General features: G+C 44.3%; 1 protein-coding gene across 2 annotated transcripts in view; it reads left to right on the top strand.

Annotated features, from left to right (window-relative positions):
• UBE3A (ubiquitin protein ligase E3A) overlaps positions 1-24,331 on the top strand; it is a 224,120-nt gene that overhangs the window by 66,638 nt on the left and 133,151 nt on the right. For both annotated transcript variants that reach the window (XM_033948634.1, XM_033948635.1), the window contains exon 4: positions 386-1,629. In XM_033948634.1, the coding sequence (XP_033804525.1) occupies positions 386-1,629 (1,244 nt within the window). The remainder of the gene's footprint in view (positions 1-385; positions 1,630-24,331) is intronic.

Below are 24,331 nucleotides of genomic sequence, written 5' to 3'. Positions count from 1 at the left end.
TGCCATTTTCAGGTAGATTTTCAAAATAGTTACCTGTTCAGTTGCCCTGGTATCTTCCAGATTTGAATGATAGTTATTCTTTGAGCTTTTAGCATTAATGGTTTAATATACATGTTAAAACATTAGTTCTTGTCCTCTGTCTCTCTCCTTCCTACCTCAGTATTAAAATGTCAAAATATTAGCATAACAGCTGATTCTAAATTGCCAGTCCCTGTGAAACAAAGCTAGAATGAGTATATATGGTATAAAGTATATTCATGCTAGTCTAGTATCAATAAGCAGTACAGTATTATATTACCAAACTGTCTTGTTCTCAGTTATGGTGCAACTCAAGTAGATTTGTCTGATTTTATGAAACATCAATTTTCTTCCTCTTATTTTCTAGATGTAACTTACCTAACTGAAGAAAAGGTATATGAAATTCTTGAACTATGTCGGGAAAGGGAAGATTATTCCCCTCTAATTCGTGTCATTGGGAGAGTATATTCTAGTGCTGAAGCCTTGGTGAAGAGCTTCCGCAAAGCCAAACACCATACCAAGGAGGAACTTAAGTCTCTTCAAGGAAAGGATGAAGACAAAGATGAAGATGAGAAAGAAAAAGCTGCCTGTTCTGCTTCTGCTATGGAAGAGGACTCTGGTGCATCTTCCAGGTTAAGTGAAAATGCTGAAGCAGATAATAATATACAAAAGCTAGGCCCTGAGGAAGTAACTGTAGATGTTGAAGCAGTCAGACGAGTCTACAACAGGTTACTTTCTAATGAGAAAATAGAAACCGCCTTTCTTAATGCACTTGTATACTTATCACCCAATGTGGAATGTGACTTGACTTATCATAATGTGTACTCACGAGATCCTAACTATCTGAACTTGTTTATTATTGTCATGGAGAATGTTAACCTCCATAGTCCCGAGTACTTGGAAATGGCTTTGCCATTATTTTGCAAAGCAATGAGTAAACTGCCCCTTGTAGCTCAAGCAAAACTAATCAGATTGTGGTCAAAGTACAGTGCACATCAGATCAGAAGAATGATGGAGACATTTCAGCAGCTTATCACCTATAAAGTCATAAGCAATGAATTCAACAGTCGAAATCTAGTGAATGATGATGATGCCATTGTTGCTGCTTCAAAATGCTTGAAAATGGTTTACTATGCAAATGTTTTGGGGGGAGAAGTTGAAACTGATCATAATGAAGATGATGATGAGGAACCCATTCCTGAGTCAAGTGAATTAACCCTTCAAGAGCTGCTGGGAGAGGAACGAAGAAGCAAAAAAGGACCTAGAGTAGATCCACTGGAAACTGAATTAGGTGTTAAAACTATTGATTGCCGAAAACCACTTATCCCTTTTGAAGAGTTTATTAATGAACCATTGAATGATGTTCTGGAAATGGACAAAGATTATACATTCTTTAAAGTAGAAACCGAAAATAAATTCTCCTTTATGACGTGTCCTTTTATACTAAATGCTGTAACCAAAAACTTGGGACTTTACTATGATAATAGAATCCGCATGTACAGTGAGCGACGCATTACAGTACTCTACAGTTTGGTTCAAGGGCAGCAGTTGAACCCTTATTTGCGACTTAAAGTTCGACGTGATCACATCATCGATGATGCACTTGTCAGGGTGAGTTGCGCAGAGGGTTAAAAATTAAAATAAAATATCATTACTATTACTTCTATAGAAATAGGAATTTTCATGAACATAACTGTGATATGCTTAGTTATCTGCAACCTCTCTGACATTATGACAAAAAGAAAATATTCTAATTTTAACAATTCTTTAAACTCTTGAGGGCAAGTATTGAATGGAGCCCAATTTGCTTTAAAGATAACTAGATGACTTATTTATCTTCCCTAAAGTTAATCTGATAAAATAACTGATTTATATTAGGAAAGCTTTTTATGCAGTTTAACTTGTCTGTTTAAAGTTAACATAATGCTGAATATTGGTAATAGTTGATCAACCTTTGGTATGCCCCCAAATGCATCCTAGTCCTTTTCAGTTTTCATATAGTGATTTAGTAAAAAATTTTTATATTGACTCCAGTTTTTTTCATGATATTACATTTAATGACCAATTTTTGTATAGGCTAGTTGTTCTTAAAACTGTCCATGGGGACCCCCAACCAGTCGGGGTATCATAATATCCCTAATGAATATGCATGAGGCAGATTTGTATGCCTGTCACCTCTATTATATGCAGATCTGCCTAATGCATATTTATTAGGGTTGTCTTGAAAACCTGACTGGCTGGGGGTCCCCCAGGACAAGTTTAAGAACCACTGGTATAAGCCATATAGGTAGAAAAGGGATGTTCAAGTCTAGACAGTTGCAATTTGCAATGTTTCACTAAATGTTTGCTAAATGTAGAGCCTTTCATAAAATACCTATAAGGCTGTGAGAAATAAATATGTAAATTAACATACTTAAGAAATATACATTTTACAAAGAAGTGAATTCAGAAAAAAAGAATCATGCAAAATCAGCAACACATGTAAGTGCTGTCTCTAAATATAAGTGCCAGATTGACAAACCTTCATGTCCAAAAGGAGCCAGTTATGGAACTGAGCTCCAAAGTGCAATATTTTGGCTTTGAGATGGTTTAAACACATGAGAGGTAAACATAGTTGCCCCTTTTATCACTGAATTCTAAGTCCAAATGAACAGCTAGCTACATGATTTTGAAATGGTGTAAATGCTAGTGGGTAATTTTTTTAAAGTACGGTATATGTGTATTAATTATGCAAAGTAGGAGAGAGATTCATACATTTCAAACCCATCCAGATTGTTTCCTCCAAAACTGTGTGCACTACATATATACATATCAGCTTTTCTAAAGTTGCTATTTACACATGAAAGATGCATATAAACATGTAATTTATATGTGCAAATGACTACCTTAATGTTAAATATAATAATTATGGTTTGATATGACTAGAATTTGGAAAGGTTTAAATTGTTAGAAACAGAGCCTAGTTATTTCTTGTTTTGTTTCAAGTCATGTTACATTTAGCTTTGTTGCTTTTGTGAGCCACTTTATTACTTACTTTCTTTAGCCTCATACTAGTTAAGTCTTATAGCAAAAAGGCTAACAATGTATTGTATACATAAGATGTGTAAATAGGTTAGTCCACTGCATTCTACCATTCATTTCTGAATATCTCTAACTTAATATTTTCCACTCAATAGTTTTTGAGACTGAAAATAAGATGCAAAAATTTGTTCCAGCAAATATACAGTTGTAGCCTACATTTAGAAAGCTGCTGAGTTATACATGTTTGGGGGTGTACATCTCACAATTTTATCATAAATGGGATTTGAATAAGGTCTTGGATGTCACCATTTTAGTCTTTTCTAGTTATCCATTTTAAGAAATCTGTGATTCATTATGCTTAGTTGAGATCAGAAGAAGTAAGTTCAGTGGGGATGTTCGTTTATATACAGAAAAGGGTAGGAAATAAAATAACAGACATCCACATGAGTATTGCGGCATCATCTGCATTTTTCAACTCTGCCTTCTTGTGTCACTGGGCAGTGCCTCAGCTCCTCTTTTTTCCTTTTGCAAGTGAGTTGAGAAGGCATTTTTCATCTGCTTTGTGTTTAATTTATTATTTTCAGATTTTTATCCGACTTTTGATGCTTCCTGGTGTTATAGAGGTTCCCATGATCTCTGGGACAGCTCTGCCTAGGAGAAGATACAGTCTCTGGATCAGAGGGTTGTAGCTGGGGGAGCAACCCTTTTGCAGTCTAGCCAACTTGCATTAATTATTCTATAGCAACAGCAGCAGAAGAAATTCAGAGACCAATGGGATAGCACACATCTACCAGCAGGCGGAGATAGAGAAACTGATTTAACAGGTGGTCCCATTGACTGGCACTCCTCCTGTATCTCCAGTATTCTCTACCTCCCAGCAGGAAATGGTCGCTATTCAATTAGCTCCTGAATTCTGGCTATGACTGGAACTTTATTTTCTCCTGTTGAGGTTTCTCTTCAGTGAGCTGGCAATGCTATTTCTCCTGTTGAGATTTTCTCTTCAGCGAGACAGGGGTGTCCGGCTGAACGGTGCCGGCTTTAGGAGTTACACCTGGGGCCCCCCCCAGGTCCCTGCCTCACCCTCCCTCCATTGCTAGAGGGTCTGACTGGGTCTCAATTTTTTCTTCTTTCCCTTCTCTGTAAAAAAAAAAAAAAAAAAAGAGACCACAGTTGCTACATTCTGCTCTGTTACTGCTGCTCAACCAGCTTTAACTGGCTTCAACCGGCCCTAACAACAAGCTTGTGAGTATGTCTCTGCTTTTTTCTGTTGGTTGAACTTCAGATTCTGTTTGGGAGTCTTAGTAATGTGGGTTCGGTCAACTTATGTTTAAGGAATGGATATTTTATTGAGGCTAAGTTTTATGACTAGAAATCCGTGGAGGGAGCCAGGACTTCTTGCCCTTTGCATGCACGCGCTTGGTTTCCTTGTTGGTTACAGCGCGGCAGTAGCGGTGCGATTTCATGCTCGCACTTGTTCTCATTGTTGGGTTTCAGTGCAGCAGTAGTAGTCCTGTTTATTCTGAGGCTCTCTTTCATCGGTGTTTGTCATGGCCATGTGCAGCTGATTGTGCAGGTGCCGGTTTATAGCAGCGCGCATGAGATGGGACATGTTTTTTCTGGCGCTGTGGGCTGTTCTTCTGGTTATTCCCCGAGTCTGATTTTGTTTCTATGCAAGCTGCGGCAGGGTAAATTTTGCGGGGCTTGAATCTGACTATGTTTCTAGAAGCATTGATGCAGCGGCCACGTGTCAGCGAGAATCAGGCGTGCGCTTGGGTCTCTGGCGATGGCGGGAGAGCTGCAGCATTCCGGTAGTTTGTTTCCAGCTGACCTTGGTCAGGGTATGCCGGGGCTTTTCTCCTCTCCGGTTCAGACAAGTTGTATGTGTTTCACCAGCTTTGGGACAAGCTTGGGCAGATTTATATGTCTATGTCTGTGTTCCTGCTGTACTCCCTTGAAGGAAGCTGCTTGTTAATCGGACTCTGGGGTTAGCATTCAAGGGGTTTACCAGAAAGACTCTAACCTATGCTAAGTCACCCAGTCTCGGTTTGTCTCCGGACTGGGGCGACATACGGCAACTCACGGCACGGTGAGATCAGCAGTAAGATAGTGCCCTGTATGTCACACAGGTATCTTATTGTCTCTCTTGGGGTCCCTGCAGATTGAGCCTTTGTCTGTTGGTAACTGTCCTTATTTGGGCCTCTGTGCTGAGCTGCATGTGTCTAGTAGTGGCACAGGCTATATATGCCTAAAGGTAGTACAAACAGTTTCCAAGTTCGGGCTGTCTCTATGGGCATAATGACACTGCGCATCTTCCTGCAGCCAGGACTCTCTTTCTCTATTTCTGAGGGGGCCTGGACTTCATATTTCCATGCTTATCACGCTGGTTTCTCCTGTCGCCATTTTCTCATGGCACATGCTAGACGGGCCCCCCGACCAGACAGGAAGGACTGTACATCTCCTTTTAACCAGGAGCCAGTTACCTATTCTATCAAACCCGCGGAGGATCATGTGCTATGTGGCTGTTAGCCTCATCCCTGAAGCTCTCATTAGCGATGAGAGCTTTGTCTGATACCTGTAAGAATGCTGTTGTTTTCCACGGGGCGGTAGATGCAGCATCTTGATTGAGTCTAGTACATATTCACTTTAAAGGTGATATGTATTTCGCTCATGTTGCATGGAGTTAGTACTGTTTTCATGGTTCCAGTATATTCCTCTTTACATTGTGAAACTTGATTTTTCCTAGGAGAATCTTCTTGCAGATCCTACATTTCTCATCCTGCCATTCCCTGACCTTCTGCACTTCATTTTGAGGGGATCTTGACTTTTTCCAATGACTCTTCAGGCTTTCTCATGAGGGAGAAGATGCTATAATGTCAGGTCAGGGGGCTGTGAAGATTTTTCAGGATGCTTGCAACTTTGCATCCTCCTCAGGTTTCCAGTTCGTTCTTGGAGTCTCTTTGTTTTGTGTTTCCCTTTTCAGTGTTATTGGTTCTCAGGGCAGTTCTTGTAGTTCTTCGGGAACTAAGGGACGTTGTTCCACTTACTGCATGGTGCCCAAGACGGGGGCATTGGGCTGGCTGGATCCCATTCTGCTGAATTAGTTTCTCAGGGTTACACATTTCTGCAGAAAAACTGGGAGAATATTTACATTTTCCCTATGACTCCGAATCAGCACTAGGTTTGCTTGCCTCTCTTTGAGCAGCGCTTTCGGTTTTGGCACATGCCATTTCACCTACCCAAGGCTTCAAGAACATTTTAGAAAATGTGGGCAGTGGTAGTTTTGGTGCTACCAGGTGATTCACCTTATTTTTTCTTGACTGACTGCTTGATTCGGATGTCTTCCAGTCGGGCCATTTGACTGACACAAAAAGGGTGGTTTCTTTTCTTCAGTTCTTTGGACGTGAATCTTCGAATTTGCACAGCGCTCTTTTCTCCTGTACTATTTATAGGTATATCGGGGAGATGTTTTTATTCATATAGGAGAGAAATGTGTTTCTTCCCAGAGACTAGGGCGATGGGTCACAGTCTCAGGTTTGCATTCTTCTTTGGTCACCATGACCCAGAGTATGGGATTCTGTAAAGGTTATAGGACCCATGTTGCTGACTCCACTGGGAAATTCGGCTTGCTTTCCCATTATAACGCTACAGCAGTCGCTTTTGTTCTGGTGGTTCTCGGTATCTCAGGGCTCCAATTATTTGGTAGGCTCCTCATGCATTGCTCTGTATGATTTGGTGGCTCAGCGAGATTTCTCTTTTCAACGGCATGCCTCGGTCTTTGCTGGACTAGCTCATGGCCACCAAACATCCCGGGCTGTCGGGTTGGGGGGCTCGGTGCCTTCCATCCTCAGCTCCAGGAGTCTGGTCTTAAGGGACGACTCAGTACTTGTTCATTCTTCTACTTTTGAGCATGGTCAGGCCACCTTTCTGGAGCTTCAGACCATTCTTCCAGAATGCCGCTGAGGGTCCTTTCAGTCAGTATTATGATGGGGGTATTTCTCTACAGCTTGGGCAGTAGGTGATGTACTCAGTTGCCAGTTACAGTTGTTGTTCTACTTCAATGGGTGGACCCTCATCTTCCTCTTCTGTTGGCAGATCATTTTAAGGGTCAGGAAAAGAGTTTGGATAGACTTTCTCTCCGCGAAATCTGAGCATGGCCCATTTATTGTATGTTACAGTGTACAGCACTGTGTACGCTCTAGAAAGTGTAAATGTTAGTAATAGTGAAATCTTCTACATCCTGGATATTGGGAATTTTGACTCAGGCGTTCCAGCTGTTTTTATGGACGTGAGATCTCCTGGAACTAGACCTCATGGCCTCATCTCACAATTCAATGCTTCCTAGCTTCTTCGGCGGGCCCAGGGAGTGGGAGTTAGAGGGGGTAACAGCGTGACTTCTTTCTCACCTCTGGTTTCTCTTTTTCAGTGTTTTCCCCTGGCTGATGATGGCTTGGATTTGCCATCTCAAGCTCGCTTTCCGGGCACAGTATTTGTAGAATCTCTGGCTTGGCTGCACCATCCTTGCTATGCGGATCTGATGAGTCTTTCGACAGCCGGACTAAGAAGTTTCCTGGTATCTCTGGATTTTCTCACCTAGGGTCCGATCAACATGAATATTCGTACTACTTTGGTATTATGACTTAGCTTTTGAGAAGTCATGACTGACGTATAAGGGTTATGCGAAGCAGGTTGTTTCTTCTCTTATCCAGGTGCTACAGATGTCTTCACCTGTGGCTTCTGCTTCCTTTTGGAGGTTTTCCTTTCTTGGATACTTCTCAACATTTGCACCCTTCCAGAGTTCCTTTTTGGCACAGGTGTATTGCCGAGGGCTTAGCGTTCAATTCCCTTCAGCTTCAAGTGCCATTCTTAGCTTGTTACAAGGGCTAAGTATACTGCTCTTCGATTACTTCTCAGCTTCATGTAGTTCAGTTCCTAAACGGAGTACGGTATATTTGTACACTTCTTAGAAAGCCCTGTCCGGAGTACAATCTTCAGGTACTTCTTCACAGTTTACCGAAGGCTTCATTTCCTCCTTGTGCCGTTGAACACGGGGTTTCTTGTGGCCATGGTTTTGGCTCTGCAGTTTTCCGAGTTGCAGGCCTTGTTCAGCGGGGATTCCTATTTCTGATTTCCAAAATCTGGGATATCAGTTTAGACGGTACCACAATTCTTTCTAAGGAGGTGTCATCCTTTCTTTTATGACACGCTCACTTTTCCTTCCTTCTTCCTGGGAGGAGAAATGGGGAGACGTGCTATTATTCACTGCATATTTTGAAAGTGCGTAGCATTCTCCGCGAGCAAGGTTTCTAATGACTTTTAGTTGTTTAGATCACCTTTTTGTATTCTTCAAGAAACGCCTCAAACATATGGCGGCGTCCAAAGCCTCCATCACTCGGGTCCAGGAGGACATTCTTTACGCTTGCTTGATGGCAGGGAAGCGGTTGGCGAAAGAACTTCATGACCATTCCATCAGACTACTTCTTGGACTCGGTCCAGAGGTTTTTTCCTTGGAGGAGTTTTGTCTCACGGCTACTTGGTCTTCCGAGAGTGCTTTCTCTCAGCATTACTGGTTGGATGTGGAGGCGCATACGGTAGATGCGTTTAGTGCATCTGTTGTTGCGGAGGCGGTGTTTGCTTCCCACCCAGATTGAGGATTGCAATGCTACATCCCATTGGTCTCTGGATTCATCTGCTGCTGTTGCTAGGGAAGAAAAAATTATGTTCTTACCTGTTAATTTTCTTTCCTTTAGACACAGCAGATGAATCCAGAGCCCCACCCTTTCTGGATATTGTCTGTTGGTTTTTTCTTTTGCAACTTTCGAAGTTTGTTATTATTGAGGGTTTTTTTTCCCCCCCATGCTATGCCTATTGATGGTTACGGATGCTTGGGCAAGGAGCTATACTGGAGATACAGGAGGAGTGCTAGCCAATGGGACCACCTGTTAATCAGTTTCTCTATCTCCGCCTGCTGGTAGATGTGTGCTATCCCATTGGTCTCTGGATTCATCTGCTGCGTCTAAGGGAAAGAAAATTAACAGGTAAGAACATAATTTTTCCTTAGGATAGCTTGGGGTCTGTTCCTCTGGGAGCTCAGCTTGCCCCTTGAGCACATGCTGAGTGTCACCATGTTAGTCCAGAGGACTGTAGTGAGTGCTGGCTGCATTCCCCCTCCCCTCCAAAGACACACAAGGAGCTAGTGTGGTCAAGGGTTTCAGGCTCTGCATGTATAAAAGGCAAGCAGACTGAAGACAAGGAACTGAAGACCCCTATATGCAGAGGCAGAAATATTCTCCATAGTCCAAGTGCGATGTGAGCTGATGCAGGCACAACACCAAGCAGTTCTGTGAGTACAGTCTATTACTGTCTATGGTAAACTTTGGGGTGGTTAGAACTGGTCTCTTGAGGGTCTCTGGGGCTTCCTATAGGACAGTTGTTCCCAACCCTGTCCTGGAGAACCACTAGGCCAATCGGGTTTTCAGGCTAGCCCTAATGAATATGCATGGAGCAGATTTGCATGGCTGTCACTTCCATTATATGCAAATCTCTCTCATGCATATTCATTAGGGCTAGCCCAAAAATCCGATTGGTCTGGTGGTCCAAAAACCCCTTCCTTAGCAACAGCAGCAGATGAATCCAGAGACTAGTGTGATAGCAGGTGGAGAAGTACTTTGCAGGTACTTCTCCTGGATGGAATTTCTCCAGTCCAATTAATATACTCTTATCTCCAGCATTGAATGGTTGCCATTGCTCTAGTTCCTGGCTTCATTGGGCTCCTGGCTGTTGCTCCTGTTGATTAAGTTCTTCAGTGAGTATAGGGGTGTCTGGCTGAGCGGTGTAAGCTTTGGGAGCTACAAATGGGCCCCGCCAGGTCCCTTCCCCATCCTCTCCCTATGGACTAAGGGTAGTTTCTTCTTTCTCATAACAAAAAAACCCAGAGACCAACTTTTCTGGTATTGAATGTGGTTTTCTATAGCAGTATTCAGGCTGTAACTACCAGTTAAAGCTTGCCTTTTTGTTTGAACTGCAGTATTGTGGTGTGTTCTGACCTTTGTGTAGTAGGCGTCGGGTGTTGATCATTGCTGTGTGCGGGAGTGGAGGATGGTGGCTAAATCTGTCAAGCAGTGTTCGCGCTGTGGGAATGGCTTCTGGAGAACCAGGCAATGGAGTCCATACTGTATATAGAATTGGTTTTGGGCAGATATTCTGTATACTTTATCATATGCCCTATAAAAGCTCAGGTGACTGGAAGCCCATCCTAGATCTGAAGTCTGTCATTGCAGCATTAAAGGTGCCCAGAGCCCAAATTGAGACTTGTGTTTTGTGATAACCTCAGTGGCACTAGGGGAATCCCTAGCCTTACAGATTTGATGAGGCCTACTTGCATATTCCCATTTTCACAGTAAACAGAAAGTTTCTCAGATTCCCTAAACTGGAGAGGCATTTCAGTTTCCAGCACTCCTTTTTGGGCTGGCAGCAGTGCCTTGCACCTTTACAAATGTGATGGTAGCTGCAAGCACGTCTGTGCAAAGCAGGGATTCAGGTTCATGCATACTTGGACGATTGACTTATCAGAGCCCTGTCTAAAGACAAAGGTCGCCAAGCAATGGCACAAGTAGTCCAACTCTTGCAGGACCTGGGTTGGATTATCAATTTCCGGAAGAGTCTGAACGTGGTCCAGTCCCTAGAGTACCTAGGGATTCCTGTCATCACAAGAGGGCAATGTTTTCCTTCTGGAAGCATGCAAACTGAAGCTAAACTACCAGATTGTGGAGATCCTGGCAATGCCAGCTCCTATGGGAAGTGCTAGGGAGGTAAAACTCCTAGATGTCATAAATGACGGCTTCTTGGAGCAACTGGTCCAGGAACCGACAAGAGGGGGTGCTATTTTAGATTTGGTTCTAAGTGGAATGCAAGACATAGTACTTGAGTTAACTGTGTTGGGTCCGCTAGGAAACAGTGATCATAACGTGATCAAATTTGAGCTGATACTGGGAGTTAACGTCACAAAAGAAATCTACTGTAGGGGCGTTTCATTTTTGAAAGGACGACTATGATAAAATGAGGAAAATGGTTAAAAAGAGGCAAAAAGAATCAGTTGCAAAGATTAGGACTGTAAACCAGGCATGTATGTTATTTAAAACTACTATCGTGGAAGCCCAGACCAGATGTATTCCATGTATCAGCAAAGTTGGAAAGAAGAGGAAACGAGAGCCAGCGTGGTTAAAAAGTGAAGTGAAAGAGACTATTTAAATCCTTTAAAGAATGGAAAAAGGATCCGAATGAAGAAAATAAGAAGAAACACAAACACTGGCAAGTTAGATGCATTGATAAAGGCAGCTAAGAAAGAACATGAAGAGAAACTTGCAAAAGAGGCAAAAACTCAGCAATTTTTTTTAGGTACATCAGAAGCAGAAAACCTGAGGGAATTTGTGGGACCGTTGGATGATCAAGGAGCAAACGGGACGCTTAGGGAGGATAAGGCCATAGCGGAAAGAATTAATTAATTCTTTGCTACCTGAACCGGAAATGGTTTTCAAGGGTGATGATGCGGAGAAACTGAAAGAAATCTCGGTGAATCTGGAAGATGTACTGTGCTAAACTGACAAGTTAAAAAGTGATAAATAGCCAGGACTGAATGGTATACATCCCAGGTTACTAAAAGAATTCAAACATGAAATTGCTGACCTGCTGTTAGTGATCTGTAACCTGTCGCTAAAATCGTCTGTAGTACCTGAAGATTGGAGGGTGGCCAATGTTACGCCGATTTTTAAAAAGGGCTCCAGGGGAGATCTGGGAAATTACAGACCGGTAAGCCTCACTTCAGTGCTGGGCAAAATTGAAGAAACGATTATAAAAAATAAAATTGGAACATGTAGACAAACATGATTTAATGAGAAGGTGTCAGCATGGTTCAGCCGAGGGAGATCTTGCCTCACCAATTTGCTTGACTTCTTTGAAGGTGTGAATAAACATGTGGATAAAGGTGAACCGGTTGATATAGTGTATCTAGATTTTCAGAAAGCTTTTAATAAAGTTCATCACGAGAGGCTCCTGAGAAAATTAAATTGTCATGGGATAGGTGGCAAAGTTCAGTTGTGGATTAGGAATTGATTATTGGATATAAAACAGAGGGTAGGGTTAAATGGTCCTTTTTCTCAATGGAGAAGAGTAAACAGTGGAGTGCTGCAGGGGTCTGTACTGAGACTGGTGCTATTTAACTTATTTATAAATGATCTAGAAATTGGAACGACGAATGAGGCGATTAAATTTGGAGATGACACTAAACTGTTCAAAGTTGTTAAAACTCATGTGGATTGTGATAAATTGCAGGCGGACCTTAGGAAATTGGAAGACTGGGCGTCCAAATGGCAGATGAAATTTAATGTGGACAATTGCAAAGTGATGCACATTGGGAAGAATAACCTGAATCACAGTTACCGAATGCTAGGGTCCACCTTGGGGATTAGCACCCAAGAAAAGGATCTGGGTATTATCGTAGATAATATGATGAAACCTTCCGCTGAATGTGCGGCGGCGACTAAAAAAAGCAAATAGGATGTAAGAAATTATTTAAAAAGGGATGGTTAACAAGACTAAGAATGTTATAATGCCCTTGTAATGCTCCATGGGTGCTACCTTATCTGGAGTATTGTGTTAATTGTGGTCTCCTTATCTCAAGAAAGATATAGTAGCGCTAGAAAAGGTTCAAAGAAGAGCGATCAAGATGGTAAAGGGGATGGAACTCTTCTCATATGAGGAAAGCCTAAAATGGTTAGGGCTCTTTAGCTTGGAAAAGAGATGGTTGAGGGGAGATATGATTGATGTCTACAAAATCCTGAGCAGAGTAGAACAGGTAGAAGTGGATCGATTTTTCACTCCGTCAAAAATTACAAAGTCTAGGGCAGTGATTCCCAACCCTGTCCTGGAGGAACACCAGGCCAATCGGGTTTTCAGGCTAGCCCTAATGAATATGCATGAGAGAGATTTGCATATGATGGAAGTGATAGGCATGCAAATTTGCTTCATGCATATTCATTAGGGCTAGCCTGAAAACCCAATTGGAAAACCAATTGGAGGAAATTTTTTTCACTCGGAGAATAGTTAAGCTCTGGAACACGTTGCCAAAGGATGTGGTAAGAGCGGATAGCGTAGCTGGTTTTAAGAAAGGTTTGGACAAGTTCCTGGAGGAAAAGTCCATAGTCTGTTATTGAGAAAGAAACGGGGAAGCCACTGCTTGTCCTGTATCGGTAGCATGGAATATTGCTACACCTTGGGTTTTGGCCAGTTACTGGTGACCTGGATTGTCCACCGTGACAGCGGGCTACTGGGCTTGATGGACCATTGGTCTGACCCAGTAAGGCTTTTCTTATGTTCTATGGATTTGGTACCACCTGAGGTGGGGGTGGGGATGTCAGTGGTAGTGACTATAGACATGGGGGCTTGAGCAGGAGCCTCACCCATGTCCTTTTCAGCTGGTCTCAGCAAATGGATCCACTCAAGAGGCAGTTGACCTGGACGGGAAAAGTACGTCAAAGTTGATGCTGGTAGCTCCAGGTGGAGACATTTTTCATGGACTTACCTATCTGCATTTCCTCTTGGGTGATACTGGCAATGGATGCTAGTCTTTATGGTTGGGGAGGTTAATTGCGAGGGTTGTCAAATTCAGGGCCACGGGTTACCCTCTCAGAGAATCTGGTCCATTAACAGATTGGAACTGAGAGACATTTGACTAGCACTGCAAGCCTTCAAAAGGCCTCTGGATGGCAAAACAATCTGGGTTTTCTCAGACAATGCTACAGCAGTAGCATGCCTCAACAAACAAGGAGGCACCAAGAATTCTCAATTAAAACTGGAGGTCCAATTGTTGTTTGAAGCCAACTTTGTCAGGAGTAGATGAATAAATAGAAAAAAAAAAAGAATAAATAGACGTTAAAAGGATCGTAAGACTGTGTGGGTATGCTCTGGGTCTGATTTTTTGGCCAATTCAGAAAGAGATATTGATGCACTAAAAGGTTTGCATGCAAATGATTAATGTGGATGTTCGTCATAATCCCCGACTCTGCCGTTCGATTGATCACTGTGAGAGCAACTCTCACACGTGCGCAGAGGAAGTCCGAACATCTGAGAGGCAAGGGAAAGCCTCCCACCACTCAGCTGTTCGAGGCAGAAAACCTTTTTTTCTTTTATTAATGGACTTAGATGCTGTACGTGTTGCACACTCACAATATCTGCCCCATTGAATTAAAAAAAAAAAAAAAGCCTCCCCCGTCGATGATGGCCCTTCCCAACAACCCCTGACAAACGCAGCACTGGGAATCTCCCCCGTGTTAGTGAAAATCAGCAGGAGGGTTGGCCATTCCCCCCCCCCCCAAATGGCAGGAAGGATGCCCACTCCCTCCTGCCATGCCAACCACCCCCTCCCCCAGCAGCGAAACGGCAGGAGGTATGCCCACTCCCTCCTGCCACCAAAGGTCCACTTCCGCACCAGGCACCCCCCCTTCTCCCCCCCTAAAAAAAAGGCAGGAAGGATGCCCACTCCCTCCTGCCTCATGGAGGTCCCTGACCCCCTCCCCGGTACCTTTTCAGAGAAGTTGGAACAGGAGGGAAGCTCAGCCTGTCCCACTCATAGGACCGCCAGTCCAAAATGTTGGGCTTTTCCCTCCCCGGTATATCATGTGATGCATGGGAAGGGGCCTAAGGCCCTGATTGGCTCAGATGTTAAAGATGATTATCTCAGCACCCTTTGGTATTCTCCTTTTATACCTTCCTCTGATCCCATGGAATAGATCTAGCTCTCTCGTCACTGAAACTATAGTTAACTTCAGTAAAATTTCAGAGATTGCTTGTGATAGTTGATATTAATCTTCATCTCAAGGATATTAATGATAAGGATACTCTTGATTTTTATTTCTCTTCTCAATTCTATGGGATTATCACTACCTCAAATGACGCCCACCCATGAGACAGGATTTCCGTCATCCCCATTCCCGTGCAGCATTCTACTACAGACACTGGAATGGACAAACACCAAAGACAAAAGCTGTGCCCTAAAGTAAACTAGGTTTCATTCCACCCCACCCCAAACACACACTCACACTATGAAGATACTGTTTAGAGGAATACAGGTTTAGAATTCTTAATATTTAAGGTTAGAGGAATGCAGGTTTAGATGAATGTAGGTTTAGAATTCTTAATATTTAAGTGCTGAATAATAAGGGGGGGGGGGGTTGCTGTATTTATATATTCTGTCTTTAAACTTCTTTTGCTCTGTTTGCTAATTGCCTTCATTTTTATTTTTCGATACAGTCCTCTTCCATCTGTTAGCTTTGTCTGTCTCAGCCATTTCTCTGGAAATTATTTATATTTCCAGTTTTCAGTTGGTTATGATCCTTAGTCTTTGTCTCTGTGTTGTGATTGCCTCACTTCTGTTTTCATTTTCATAAGCAAACTCTCATCCCCTTTCCCTTTATTGTTCCATAACATTAAAGTTATAGTATTTCCTACTTTTGATCTTAAATGTGGACATAACCTGCAAATATTTGATGTGTAGCAAACACAGTGAGGGGAGGGGGCATATTTATATAAGCATGCATGTTTGTGCATATGTATGTCTATGTATGGATATAGATACATCTATATCTGTATTTCAATACATGTATCTTTGTGTTTCTTCATATATACAGGCAATCCTTGGGTTAAAATCGAGTTACATTGTTAAAGCTGTTCTTAAATCGGATTACTTAAAGTACCGGATTAGATTTTGGCCATTGTAAAAGTCTTATTTTTATTTGTTTTCTTGTAAATCGCTTTGAAACCAGTGTGATGATTTAGCGTTATATAAACTCTGCTTTAAGTTAAATTTGTATGTAACTCAGAACTTGTAGATTTTAAGATTCTTGCTGCTTACCTCTGCTTCCAGTTGACAAAAGGGCTAAAACTGTGTTCCCTCTAAGGAACCACACACTGTTCTTAATTTGGCTATTCATCATTCCTGAATCTGCTACAGGAGAAGTGTAGGAGTCTATGCCACTGGAAGTACTGCTCAGTGAAATCAAATGAAGCAGCAACCACGTTCTTAAATACGAGTCATTCTTAAGTTGGGTGTCTGTACATCATTACAAAACCTCAGAAATTTGACTTTAACATCTGTTAGCAATTGGAAGTCCTAGAGTGCATATTGAGAATTTCTTGTACAATCCCACTTTATTCCAGGACTAGTGGGCTAATTCCATCTACCTGCCAAGACTTGTAGGAAGCCTCATATTCCAGAGATTTAAGTTCTACCCCTCTTACCTCAGCACTGTCCCTTCAAGAGCCAGTTAGTTAGTTTCTTTCCTAGAAGCCAAATTGTAGGAGCTTGTCTTTTCTGCTCCTGTTTAATTTTGTTCAAATTCATTTTTTTCATTTGTGGTTTTTGCCCTTATGCTGCAGAGGTTCCCTGCAGGGACAGCTCTGACTGCAGGAAAAGTCTCTTCCAGGGGGCTGGCTGCTGGTCAGTGCACCCTCTGGACAGCCTACACTTCAGATTGGGTTTCAGGGACTGTTCCCTTGGGAGCTTGCTCACCCCAGGATTTTCCTCTAGTGGGTTGAGCACAGAGGCACAAACAGGATCAAGGAGGCACAAACAGGATCAAGGCCAGACTGCGTTCCTCTGCCATATGTCTGCACAGCTTGTCCAAGGATGGCAGAGGTACCCAGCTGTAAGTGTCCAACCGGTGGGGCAGTCCAAAGATTTGAAGTCCAGCTTGCCTGCTTCCTAGGGCAGACGATCTCCCTGTAAGTTGTCTCAGCTCTCTCAGCAGTGTTTTTCCAGTCAGCACATGTCACAGTGCATACAGGCTGAACCAGCGATTTGAAGGGGGGGGTCTTAAAAAGGGAGTCTTGGGAGGTTTCCCTGCATGTCCTACTACTGCCACCCCTAAAATCCTAAAATTGCCATTTTTGAGGGCTTCTGGTATTTTTCCCGGGCTATTTTTATGCAAAATCGGCACCCACAGCGGCCATCTTGGATTTTCCTGATTCTGAATTAGTTATTTTTAGCACTTGCAAGCTTTGTTTTTGCAAGAAAACCACTCAGATGTACTCCCCAGGACAAGATGTAATGGATTCATGCCTTATTTGCAATGGATGGCTGTCAGGTGTGCATCTGTGTTCCACGTGCGGTGCAGCCCACGAGGGTGGTGAAATTTGCCCAGATCCTGTACCTTCAACCTTTGTAGGGGGTCTTCCTGTTATTTCTGCCCCAGTATCCACAAAAACAGCATCAGGGAGCCCCAGGGAGTGCACAAGGGGCATGCCAGTGAAACATAAGCGCACTTGGGGGGGGGGGAATCTCACAGATACTCCAGACATTCCAGAAAGGGTCTGGAGGAGCTAGCTCCCACCCTGGAGGATGGGTTCCCCCCCTCGCCTTCGTTAATATAATTTGACTCTGCCTGTCACCCTTCCGCAGGTGTCCTTTCTAGTCGCAAGAACTCCTCCTCCTCTGGTCCTCCTCCTTAAGCACCTGTTTGACTCGGCAGTCGTTGGCCTGAAGACGGGGTTGGCTTTTTCCTTTGTAGCCATGACATTCCATTCTAAGCTCTGTCATGTTCCTGTCATGTGCTCTGAGACCTGGATTTCCTGGTCTTGGGTGTGGACTATATGGCTGATGCCCTGTATGACATGTTGAAGGTTTTCTCTAAGCTGTCCTCCTATTTCATCTCAGCTCACAGGGTGCTGTGGTTCCGTCAGTGGTCCAGTGATTCATCCTCTAAGATGACCTTAAGTCGATTGCCCTTCAAGGTCAACTTCTGTTTGGCCAGGGGTTGGATGACCTTATGGCCAATGTGCAGGATCGCAGTCCTAAGTCTTTGCCTGTGAATAGGTCTTGCCCCTCCAGGGGTTTGGGGCACTCTAATTTTCGTCCCATCAGGTGTTCTCATCCGTACGCAGGAACTCCAGCTGGCCAGTGGCCCTCTTCATCTGCCAGACTGCAGTTCGGCACTCCTCGGCGACAGCCAAAAATGGGGAGTTGTCCAGTGGGGCTTGCGAAGAAACAATTCTGACGCCAGGCCAGTACCTCCCCTACCGCTCATGGGGTGGTTGTTGGCCTTTCTGGCTGATTGGCAGGCCATTACCTCCAACTGTTGGGTCTTGGAGGTCCTCCGAGATGGCTACAGACTTGAGTTTCTCTGTCCTTTGACCAAGTGTTTACTGGATTCCCCGGCGTGCTGCCCCGAGAAGGCGGCTTGGGTACAGGCCACAGTCCGCAGATTATCGGATATTGTGGCTATAGAGCCCATCCTAATACAAGACTCGGTTCAGGGAGATACTCGATATACTCAACCATTCCAAGACAGGCTTCAAAGATTGGAGACTGATTTAGGACCACAAAGCGGTTAATGTGGCACTGCGAGTGCCTCAGTTCTACATGGAGACAGTGCACTATGTGATCACCTTGATGACTCTGGGAGAGTTTCTAGCCTCCCTAGATCTAACGGAGGTGTATCTCCACATTCCCATTTATCTGGACCACCGGAATTATCTGAGGTACCTTGTCCTGGAGCAGCATTTCCCATTTGCGGTCCTATCCTTTGGGTTGGTGATGGTGCCCAGGACCTTCACCTAAGTGATAGTGGTGGTGGCGGCAGCCCATCTTCACACGCTGGGTATCTTGGTTCCCCGTATCTGGATGAATGGTTGATCAGTATCACCTCAGAGCCCGAAGGATGTCAGGATGTGTATTACCATATTTTTAGCTCCATAAGACACACTTTTTCCCCCCCAAAAAAATTAGTGGAAATAAGGGTGAGTTTTATGGAGCGAATACCCAAATAACCACACCCCCGGTTACCTTATTTTAATTTTGGTGCCCTCCCTCGCTGGATGCGGCTGCCTCTCTAGCGGCAGAGCAGCGCACAAGGTAGCCTGCCTGGTCGGCTGACATGGCTGCCTCCCCTTCCCTTCTGTAGCGGCAGAGCGGCGCACAAGGTAGCCTACCTAGTCCCGTTCCGCTTCAATTCTCGTGGGAAGTGACGCAGGACCAGGCAGGCAGCCTTGTGCGCCGTTCTGCTGCTATAGAAAGGAAGAGAAGGCAGCCGTGTGCACTGCTCTGTTGCTGGAGAGGCAGCTGGAGACAGCAAGTCCTGCTTCCCACATGAGCAGCAGCTTCCCTGCGGGCCGGGTGCAAGCAGCAGCCATCGGAACCGGAAGCTACTGGGAGTTCCGGCATGGCGGCACGGCCCTAATGAGAGTGAGTGGCTATGGCAACAGCAGCAGCAGTGGCTGGTTCCAGCCTCCTGCTCTCCTCCCTCCCTTCCCCCATGGCAGCGCTGGGCGGCACATCCGGGCCTCAGCTGCCTCTACCGCCGCTCCTCTGACTCCCTTTGCATTCGCCTCAGCCCCCACGGCAGGCGGAACATGGAGGAACGGGCCCATCAAGCTGCACTGGAGGAACTAAAATAAGGTACAGGGAGAGGTCATAGGGAGTATAGAAGGGGGGGCCCTGCCTGCCTGCTTGCCTCAGGGAGTGGGGTGCCTTGCCTGCCTGCCTCGGGGTGGGGGTTGGGGATGAGGAGTACAGGAGTAAGGAAATGAAGTTTAACATGGGGAGGGAAAGAGACAGAGCAAAGATGCTGAAGGAGGAGGGAGCATAGTGACAGGAACATAAGAAGTTGCCTCCGCTGAGGCAGACCATAGGTCCATCCTGCTCAGCGGTCCGCTCCCGCGGCGGCCCATCAGGCCCATTGTCTGAGCAATGGTCTATACCTATCTATACCCCCCAATCCCTTTTTCTTCTAGGAATCTATCCAGACCTTCTTTGAAACCATTTAATGTTTTCTTGTCTACAACAGCCTCTGGAAGCGCGTTCCATGTGTCCACTACCCTCTGAGTGAAAAAGAACTTCCTAGCGTTTGTTCTAAACCTGTCCCCTTTCAATTTCTCCAAGTGCCCCCTTGTACTTGTGGTGCCCCTTAATTTAAAAAATCTGTCCCTGTCTACTTTTTCTATGCCCTTCAGGATCTTGAAGGTTTCTATCATGTCTCCTCTAAGTCTTCGCTTTTCCAGGGAGAAAAGTCCCAACTGCTTCAATCTGTCAGAACATGGAATAATGCTGGAAAGGGGAGGAATAAAGATACAGAGATGTGATACTTAATGGAAGGGGAGAAAATGGTACACTTGGATAGTGAAGAAGAGAAGAAAGATTATGCACTTGGGGCGGCTTTGCCTGCCTGCTTGCTTGCCTCAGGATGGGGGGCCCTGCCTGTCATTAGGCCACTAGGCCTGCCTGCCCTGTGCCTTGTCCCTGTCTACCACTAGTTCACCAGAAGGAGGACAGGTACAGAGCCTGGCAGGGAGGGGAGACAGGGTGCAGAGCCTGGCAGGGAGAATTTGGGTCAGAATGTTGTTTTTTTTTTCTTGTTTTCTTCCTCTAAATCTAGGGTGCGTCTTATGGTCAGGTGCATCTTAATGGAGTGAAAAATACGGTAGGTTGTGCAGTTGCTTTAGAGCCTAGGCTGGGTGATCAACTTCAAGAAGAATCACCTTGAGCCGACTCATGATTGGATTACCTGGGAATTCACTTTCACACAGGTCAGAACAAAGTGGTCCTGCACATGTCCCATCAGGAGGAACTCTTGACAGGTTATCAGGGACCTTCTGGCCATTCTGGTCCCAATGACATTGCAGTGCCTCCAGGTTCTGGGGACCATGGTGGCAATGATCAATGTGGTCTCTTGGGCTAGAGCCCATTTGCGCCCGCTGCAGGATGCTTTGATGTTGCGCTGGAGTTCCCAATGGTACCCATTACATGCACCCCTGCCCTGGATGACAGTGGCATGGCACATTCTTGTCTGGTGGCTGTGATCTCTTGCTCTCCAGGGGTCTTCTCTGGATTTCAGAGTGGGTGATGCAAGTCTCAAAGGCTGGGGGGCGGTATGTATGACCATCCTTGTTCAAGGCCGGTAGGCTCCCTCAGAGCACAATTGGAACTTCAGGCGATTCGACTGTCTCCTCCACTTCGAAGATCGTTTCTGTTATTGAGCCAGCTGAGTCTTACATCAGGGTGGCTTACATCAGGGGGCACCAGGAGTGCCTCCCTGAGTGTGGAGGCTCAACTTTTCTTCCAGTGGGTGGAGAGACACCTAGTGGCACTGTGAGCAATGCACGTGGCTGGAGTAGATAACGTTAAGGTGTATTTTCTCAGTCAGACTCTGGACCCTGGAAAGTGATCCCTATCTCAAAGGGTGTTCGATTGCATAGTGGCACAGTGGGGGTGTCCCAAGTTCAACCTCATGGCAACTGAAACCAACAAGAAAGCCAATTGGTTCTTCAGTCGGTGTCACAAGGCTGGCAGCAAAGGCCTGGACACTTTCGTTCAGCCCTGGCTATGGGAAAAGTCTCCTAAATGTTTTCCCTCCGTGGCCTATGATAGAGCGTCTGTTGTGACGGATAGCGGCCCAGAGAGGTCCTGTGATCCTTGTCACACCTGATTGGCCGAGGCATTCGTTCTATGCTAATCTAGTTCAGCCCCAGCAGGATCAGGATTTTTGGCTTCCTTGTCACCCTTGCCTCCTCATGCAGGGCCCGAATGCGCTGCAGGATCCGCACCACGTTGGTTTTCCAGTTTGGCTATTGAGTGTGCAGCCTCACCTGGCTGGGGGCTATTCTTCAGCTGTGGTTTCCACATTTTTTCACTGTAAGAAGAAATCTACAGTGGCTGCCTATGTTGAAGGCTTGGAAATGTTCTCAGACGTGGTGCATCCTGCGACATGTGAACCTGTCTGTTCTGTTGATTCCTCGTATCCTGGAGTTTCTGGAAGATGATCTGCTGTAAGGCCTGGCAGTGGCTTCTCTCTGGGTGCAGATTGCCGGTCTTTCTTGTATTGGCCCTTTTTCTCTGAAGGATTTCTTAGCAGCTCATTCGGATGTCATCAGTTTTCTGTGGGGCACTCTGAAGCTTCAGCCTTTGTTGCATCTGCCATGTCTTTCTTAGAATCTCAACCTGGTTTTCTGCCTCCTAGCTCGTTCGCCTTATGAGCCTCTGGAGTGGGCATCCCTCATGGATATTATGATCAAGACTGTATTTCTGGTGGCCATTACCTCCACCTGTAGGGTTTTGGAGCTTCTGGCTTTTTCCTGCCATGATCACTTTCTACATATTACGGATTCTGGTGTGGTGCTGCGCACTATTCATTCTTTTCTTCTGAAAGTGGTTTCTGCTTTCCATATGAAGTCCAGCTTCCTGTTTTTGCTTCTTCTGGCTCGAGGGAGCAAGACTGAGTGTTGCGGTCCTTGGACATGTGCAAGCTCTTGTTGCGGTACCTTGGAGGTTACAAATGATTTCCGCCTTTCTGCCTATCTTTTTGTTCTGGTGGGTCCTGCCCATAAGGGCAGGCTGGCTTCCAAGGCCACCATTTCCAGATGGATCTGTATGGCCATTTCAGTGGCTTATGTTGTGGCTGGAAAGAAGCCCCCCCACGCCCCCTTTGTGATGAGGGATCATTGTACCAGAGGTATCTTGTCCTCTTGAGCAGAGTCGTTGACAATCTCTTTGGAAGAGATTTGCAGGGCCTCTACCTGGTCCTCTTTGCATAAGTTCTCCAAGTTTTACACCTGTTTTGATCAACGCTCACTGGCTTCCTATTGAACATCGAATTTCCTATAAAATAATGTTACTAACTTACAAGACCAAACTTCAGGCCAACCTAATTTCATTAACAGGCTATTAATCCCCCATACCCCCCATCGTACTTTGCGTTCATCTAATCAAAACTTGCTATCCATCCCCTCTTTAAGATATATTAACTATGTGCACCAGCATTTTTTCTGCCACAGCCCCTACCATCAGGAATTCAGCACCAAATTATATAAGAGAAATTAAATCCTTTGATAAATTTAAAAGTAATTTGAAGGCTTTTCTTTTTAAAGACGCATATGGTGTATAATAGTTTTTTAAGGACGATAATGGAATTCTATTCCTTGCCATCTTTTAACCTTCTAACTTATTTTTACATAATTCTAGACCTTTTATACTTTGTTCCCCTTCCTATTGTTTTGATCCCTCTTCCCCCTCTCTTTCTCTTCATACAAATTGTATTTCTTCCCCTCTCCATCTTATATTGGTAATTTTATGTTCGTCAGTGAGTTTGATTATTTATAACTGTTTGTAATTTGTTTTTAATGTATTTTTTTACTACACTCTGTTTTTATATTATGTAAAACCGCTTTGATTTTTTAATAAGGCGGTATATCAAATTTTTAATAAATCTGAAACCTTGATGTGGCGGCCAAGCAGGATTCTGTTTCTGGTGTTTCTCTTTCAGCAGGAGGCTCATCATTCCCACTCTGATTTTCCGGGACTGCTCTTTTACATCCTACTAATCCCAGAATAAAGTGGGATTGTACAAGAATGAAAGATTAAATTCTTACCTTTGCTAATCTTCTTTCTTGTAAATCCACACTTATTCTGGGAACCCACCCTATGCTTTGCTGATTCGCTAATTGACTGCCTTTCCGAATAATGGTAAGCTGGATTTGTGTTTTCTGATCAGCCTTTATAAGAATGCCATCAGAATGGGTTCAGCACTTTGTTTGGAGGGTTTTCTCCAGTTAGGGCGCGCCCCCCCCCCCCCTTCTGTCAATGCAGACAGTGTCTCCTTATAGCACTGTTTCTTGTCATTCTAGTTTCTACTGTTTAATGACCTGGTTCAATTATGTTTAATTGTTGCTGTTTTGCATTTCTTGATATGAGCAGATTAGATTTATTTCTTGGGAGTGTCCCCCCCCCTTCTCATTTTTGTCCTCTATAGATGTTGCTGGCTGCTTTATAACTAACTGATTCTTGAAGAGACAGTGCTGAGGTGAGGGGTGGAGTTTAAGTCTCTGGAATATAAGGCTTACTACATGTCCTAGTGGGAGACTAAATTAACCCATTAGTCCTGGTTTAAAGTGTGGATTTACAAGAAGATTAGCAAAGGTAAGAACCTAATCTTTCAATAACTGCCTTTTATTAGATAGCTTCCAGAATCTAGATATCACAAAGCCCGTCTAAGCGCAGTCAGTTGACCCTATCACATAAATCTCCTGTGTCAAAGGAAACTTGATATATTGAGATATGTAGACTGTTTTAGTATTCAAGAAGAAGGTGATCACATGATCACCTAGGACTAGCAAATGCCAATTATATTTCAGGTTGCTGCCTTCAACAGAGTGGTAACCAGAAATAAGAAGACTGCATTTTAGCTTTTATAGAGAAGTTTCAAGTTTTCTTTTTATATGTATAATATATCTGCCTGGAGCCTCTGCCTGGATA

Source organism: Geotrypetes seraphini, chromosome 6 (genome assembly GCF_902459505.1).
Source record: "Geotrypetes seraphini chromosome 6, aGeoSer1.1, whole genome shotgun sequence".
In the NCBI taxonomy this organism is placed as follows: domain Eukaryota; kingdom Metazoa; phylum Chordata; class Amphibia; order Gymnophiona; family Dermophiidae; genus Geotrypetes; species Geotrypetes seraphini.
This window is presented reverse-complemented; position numbering and strand designations above follow the sequence as displayed.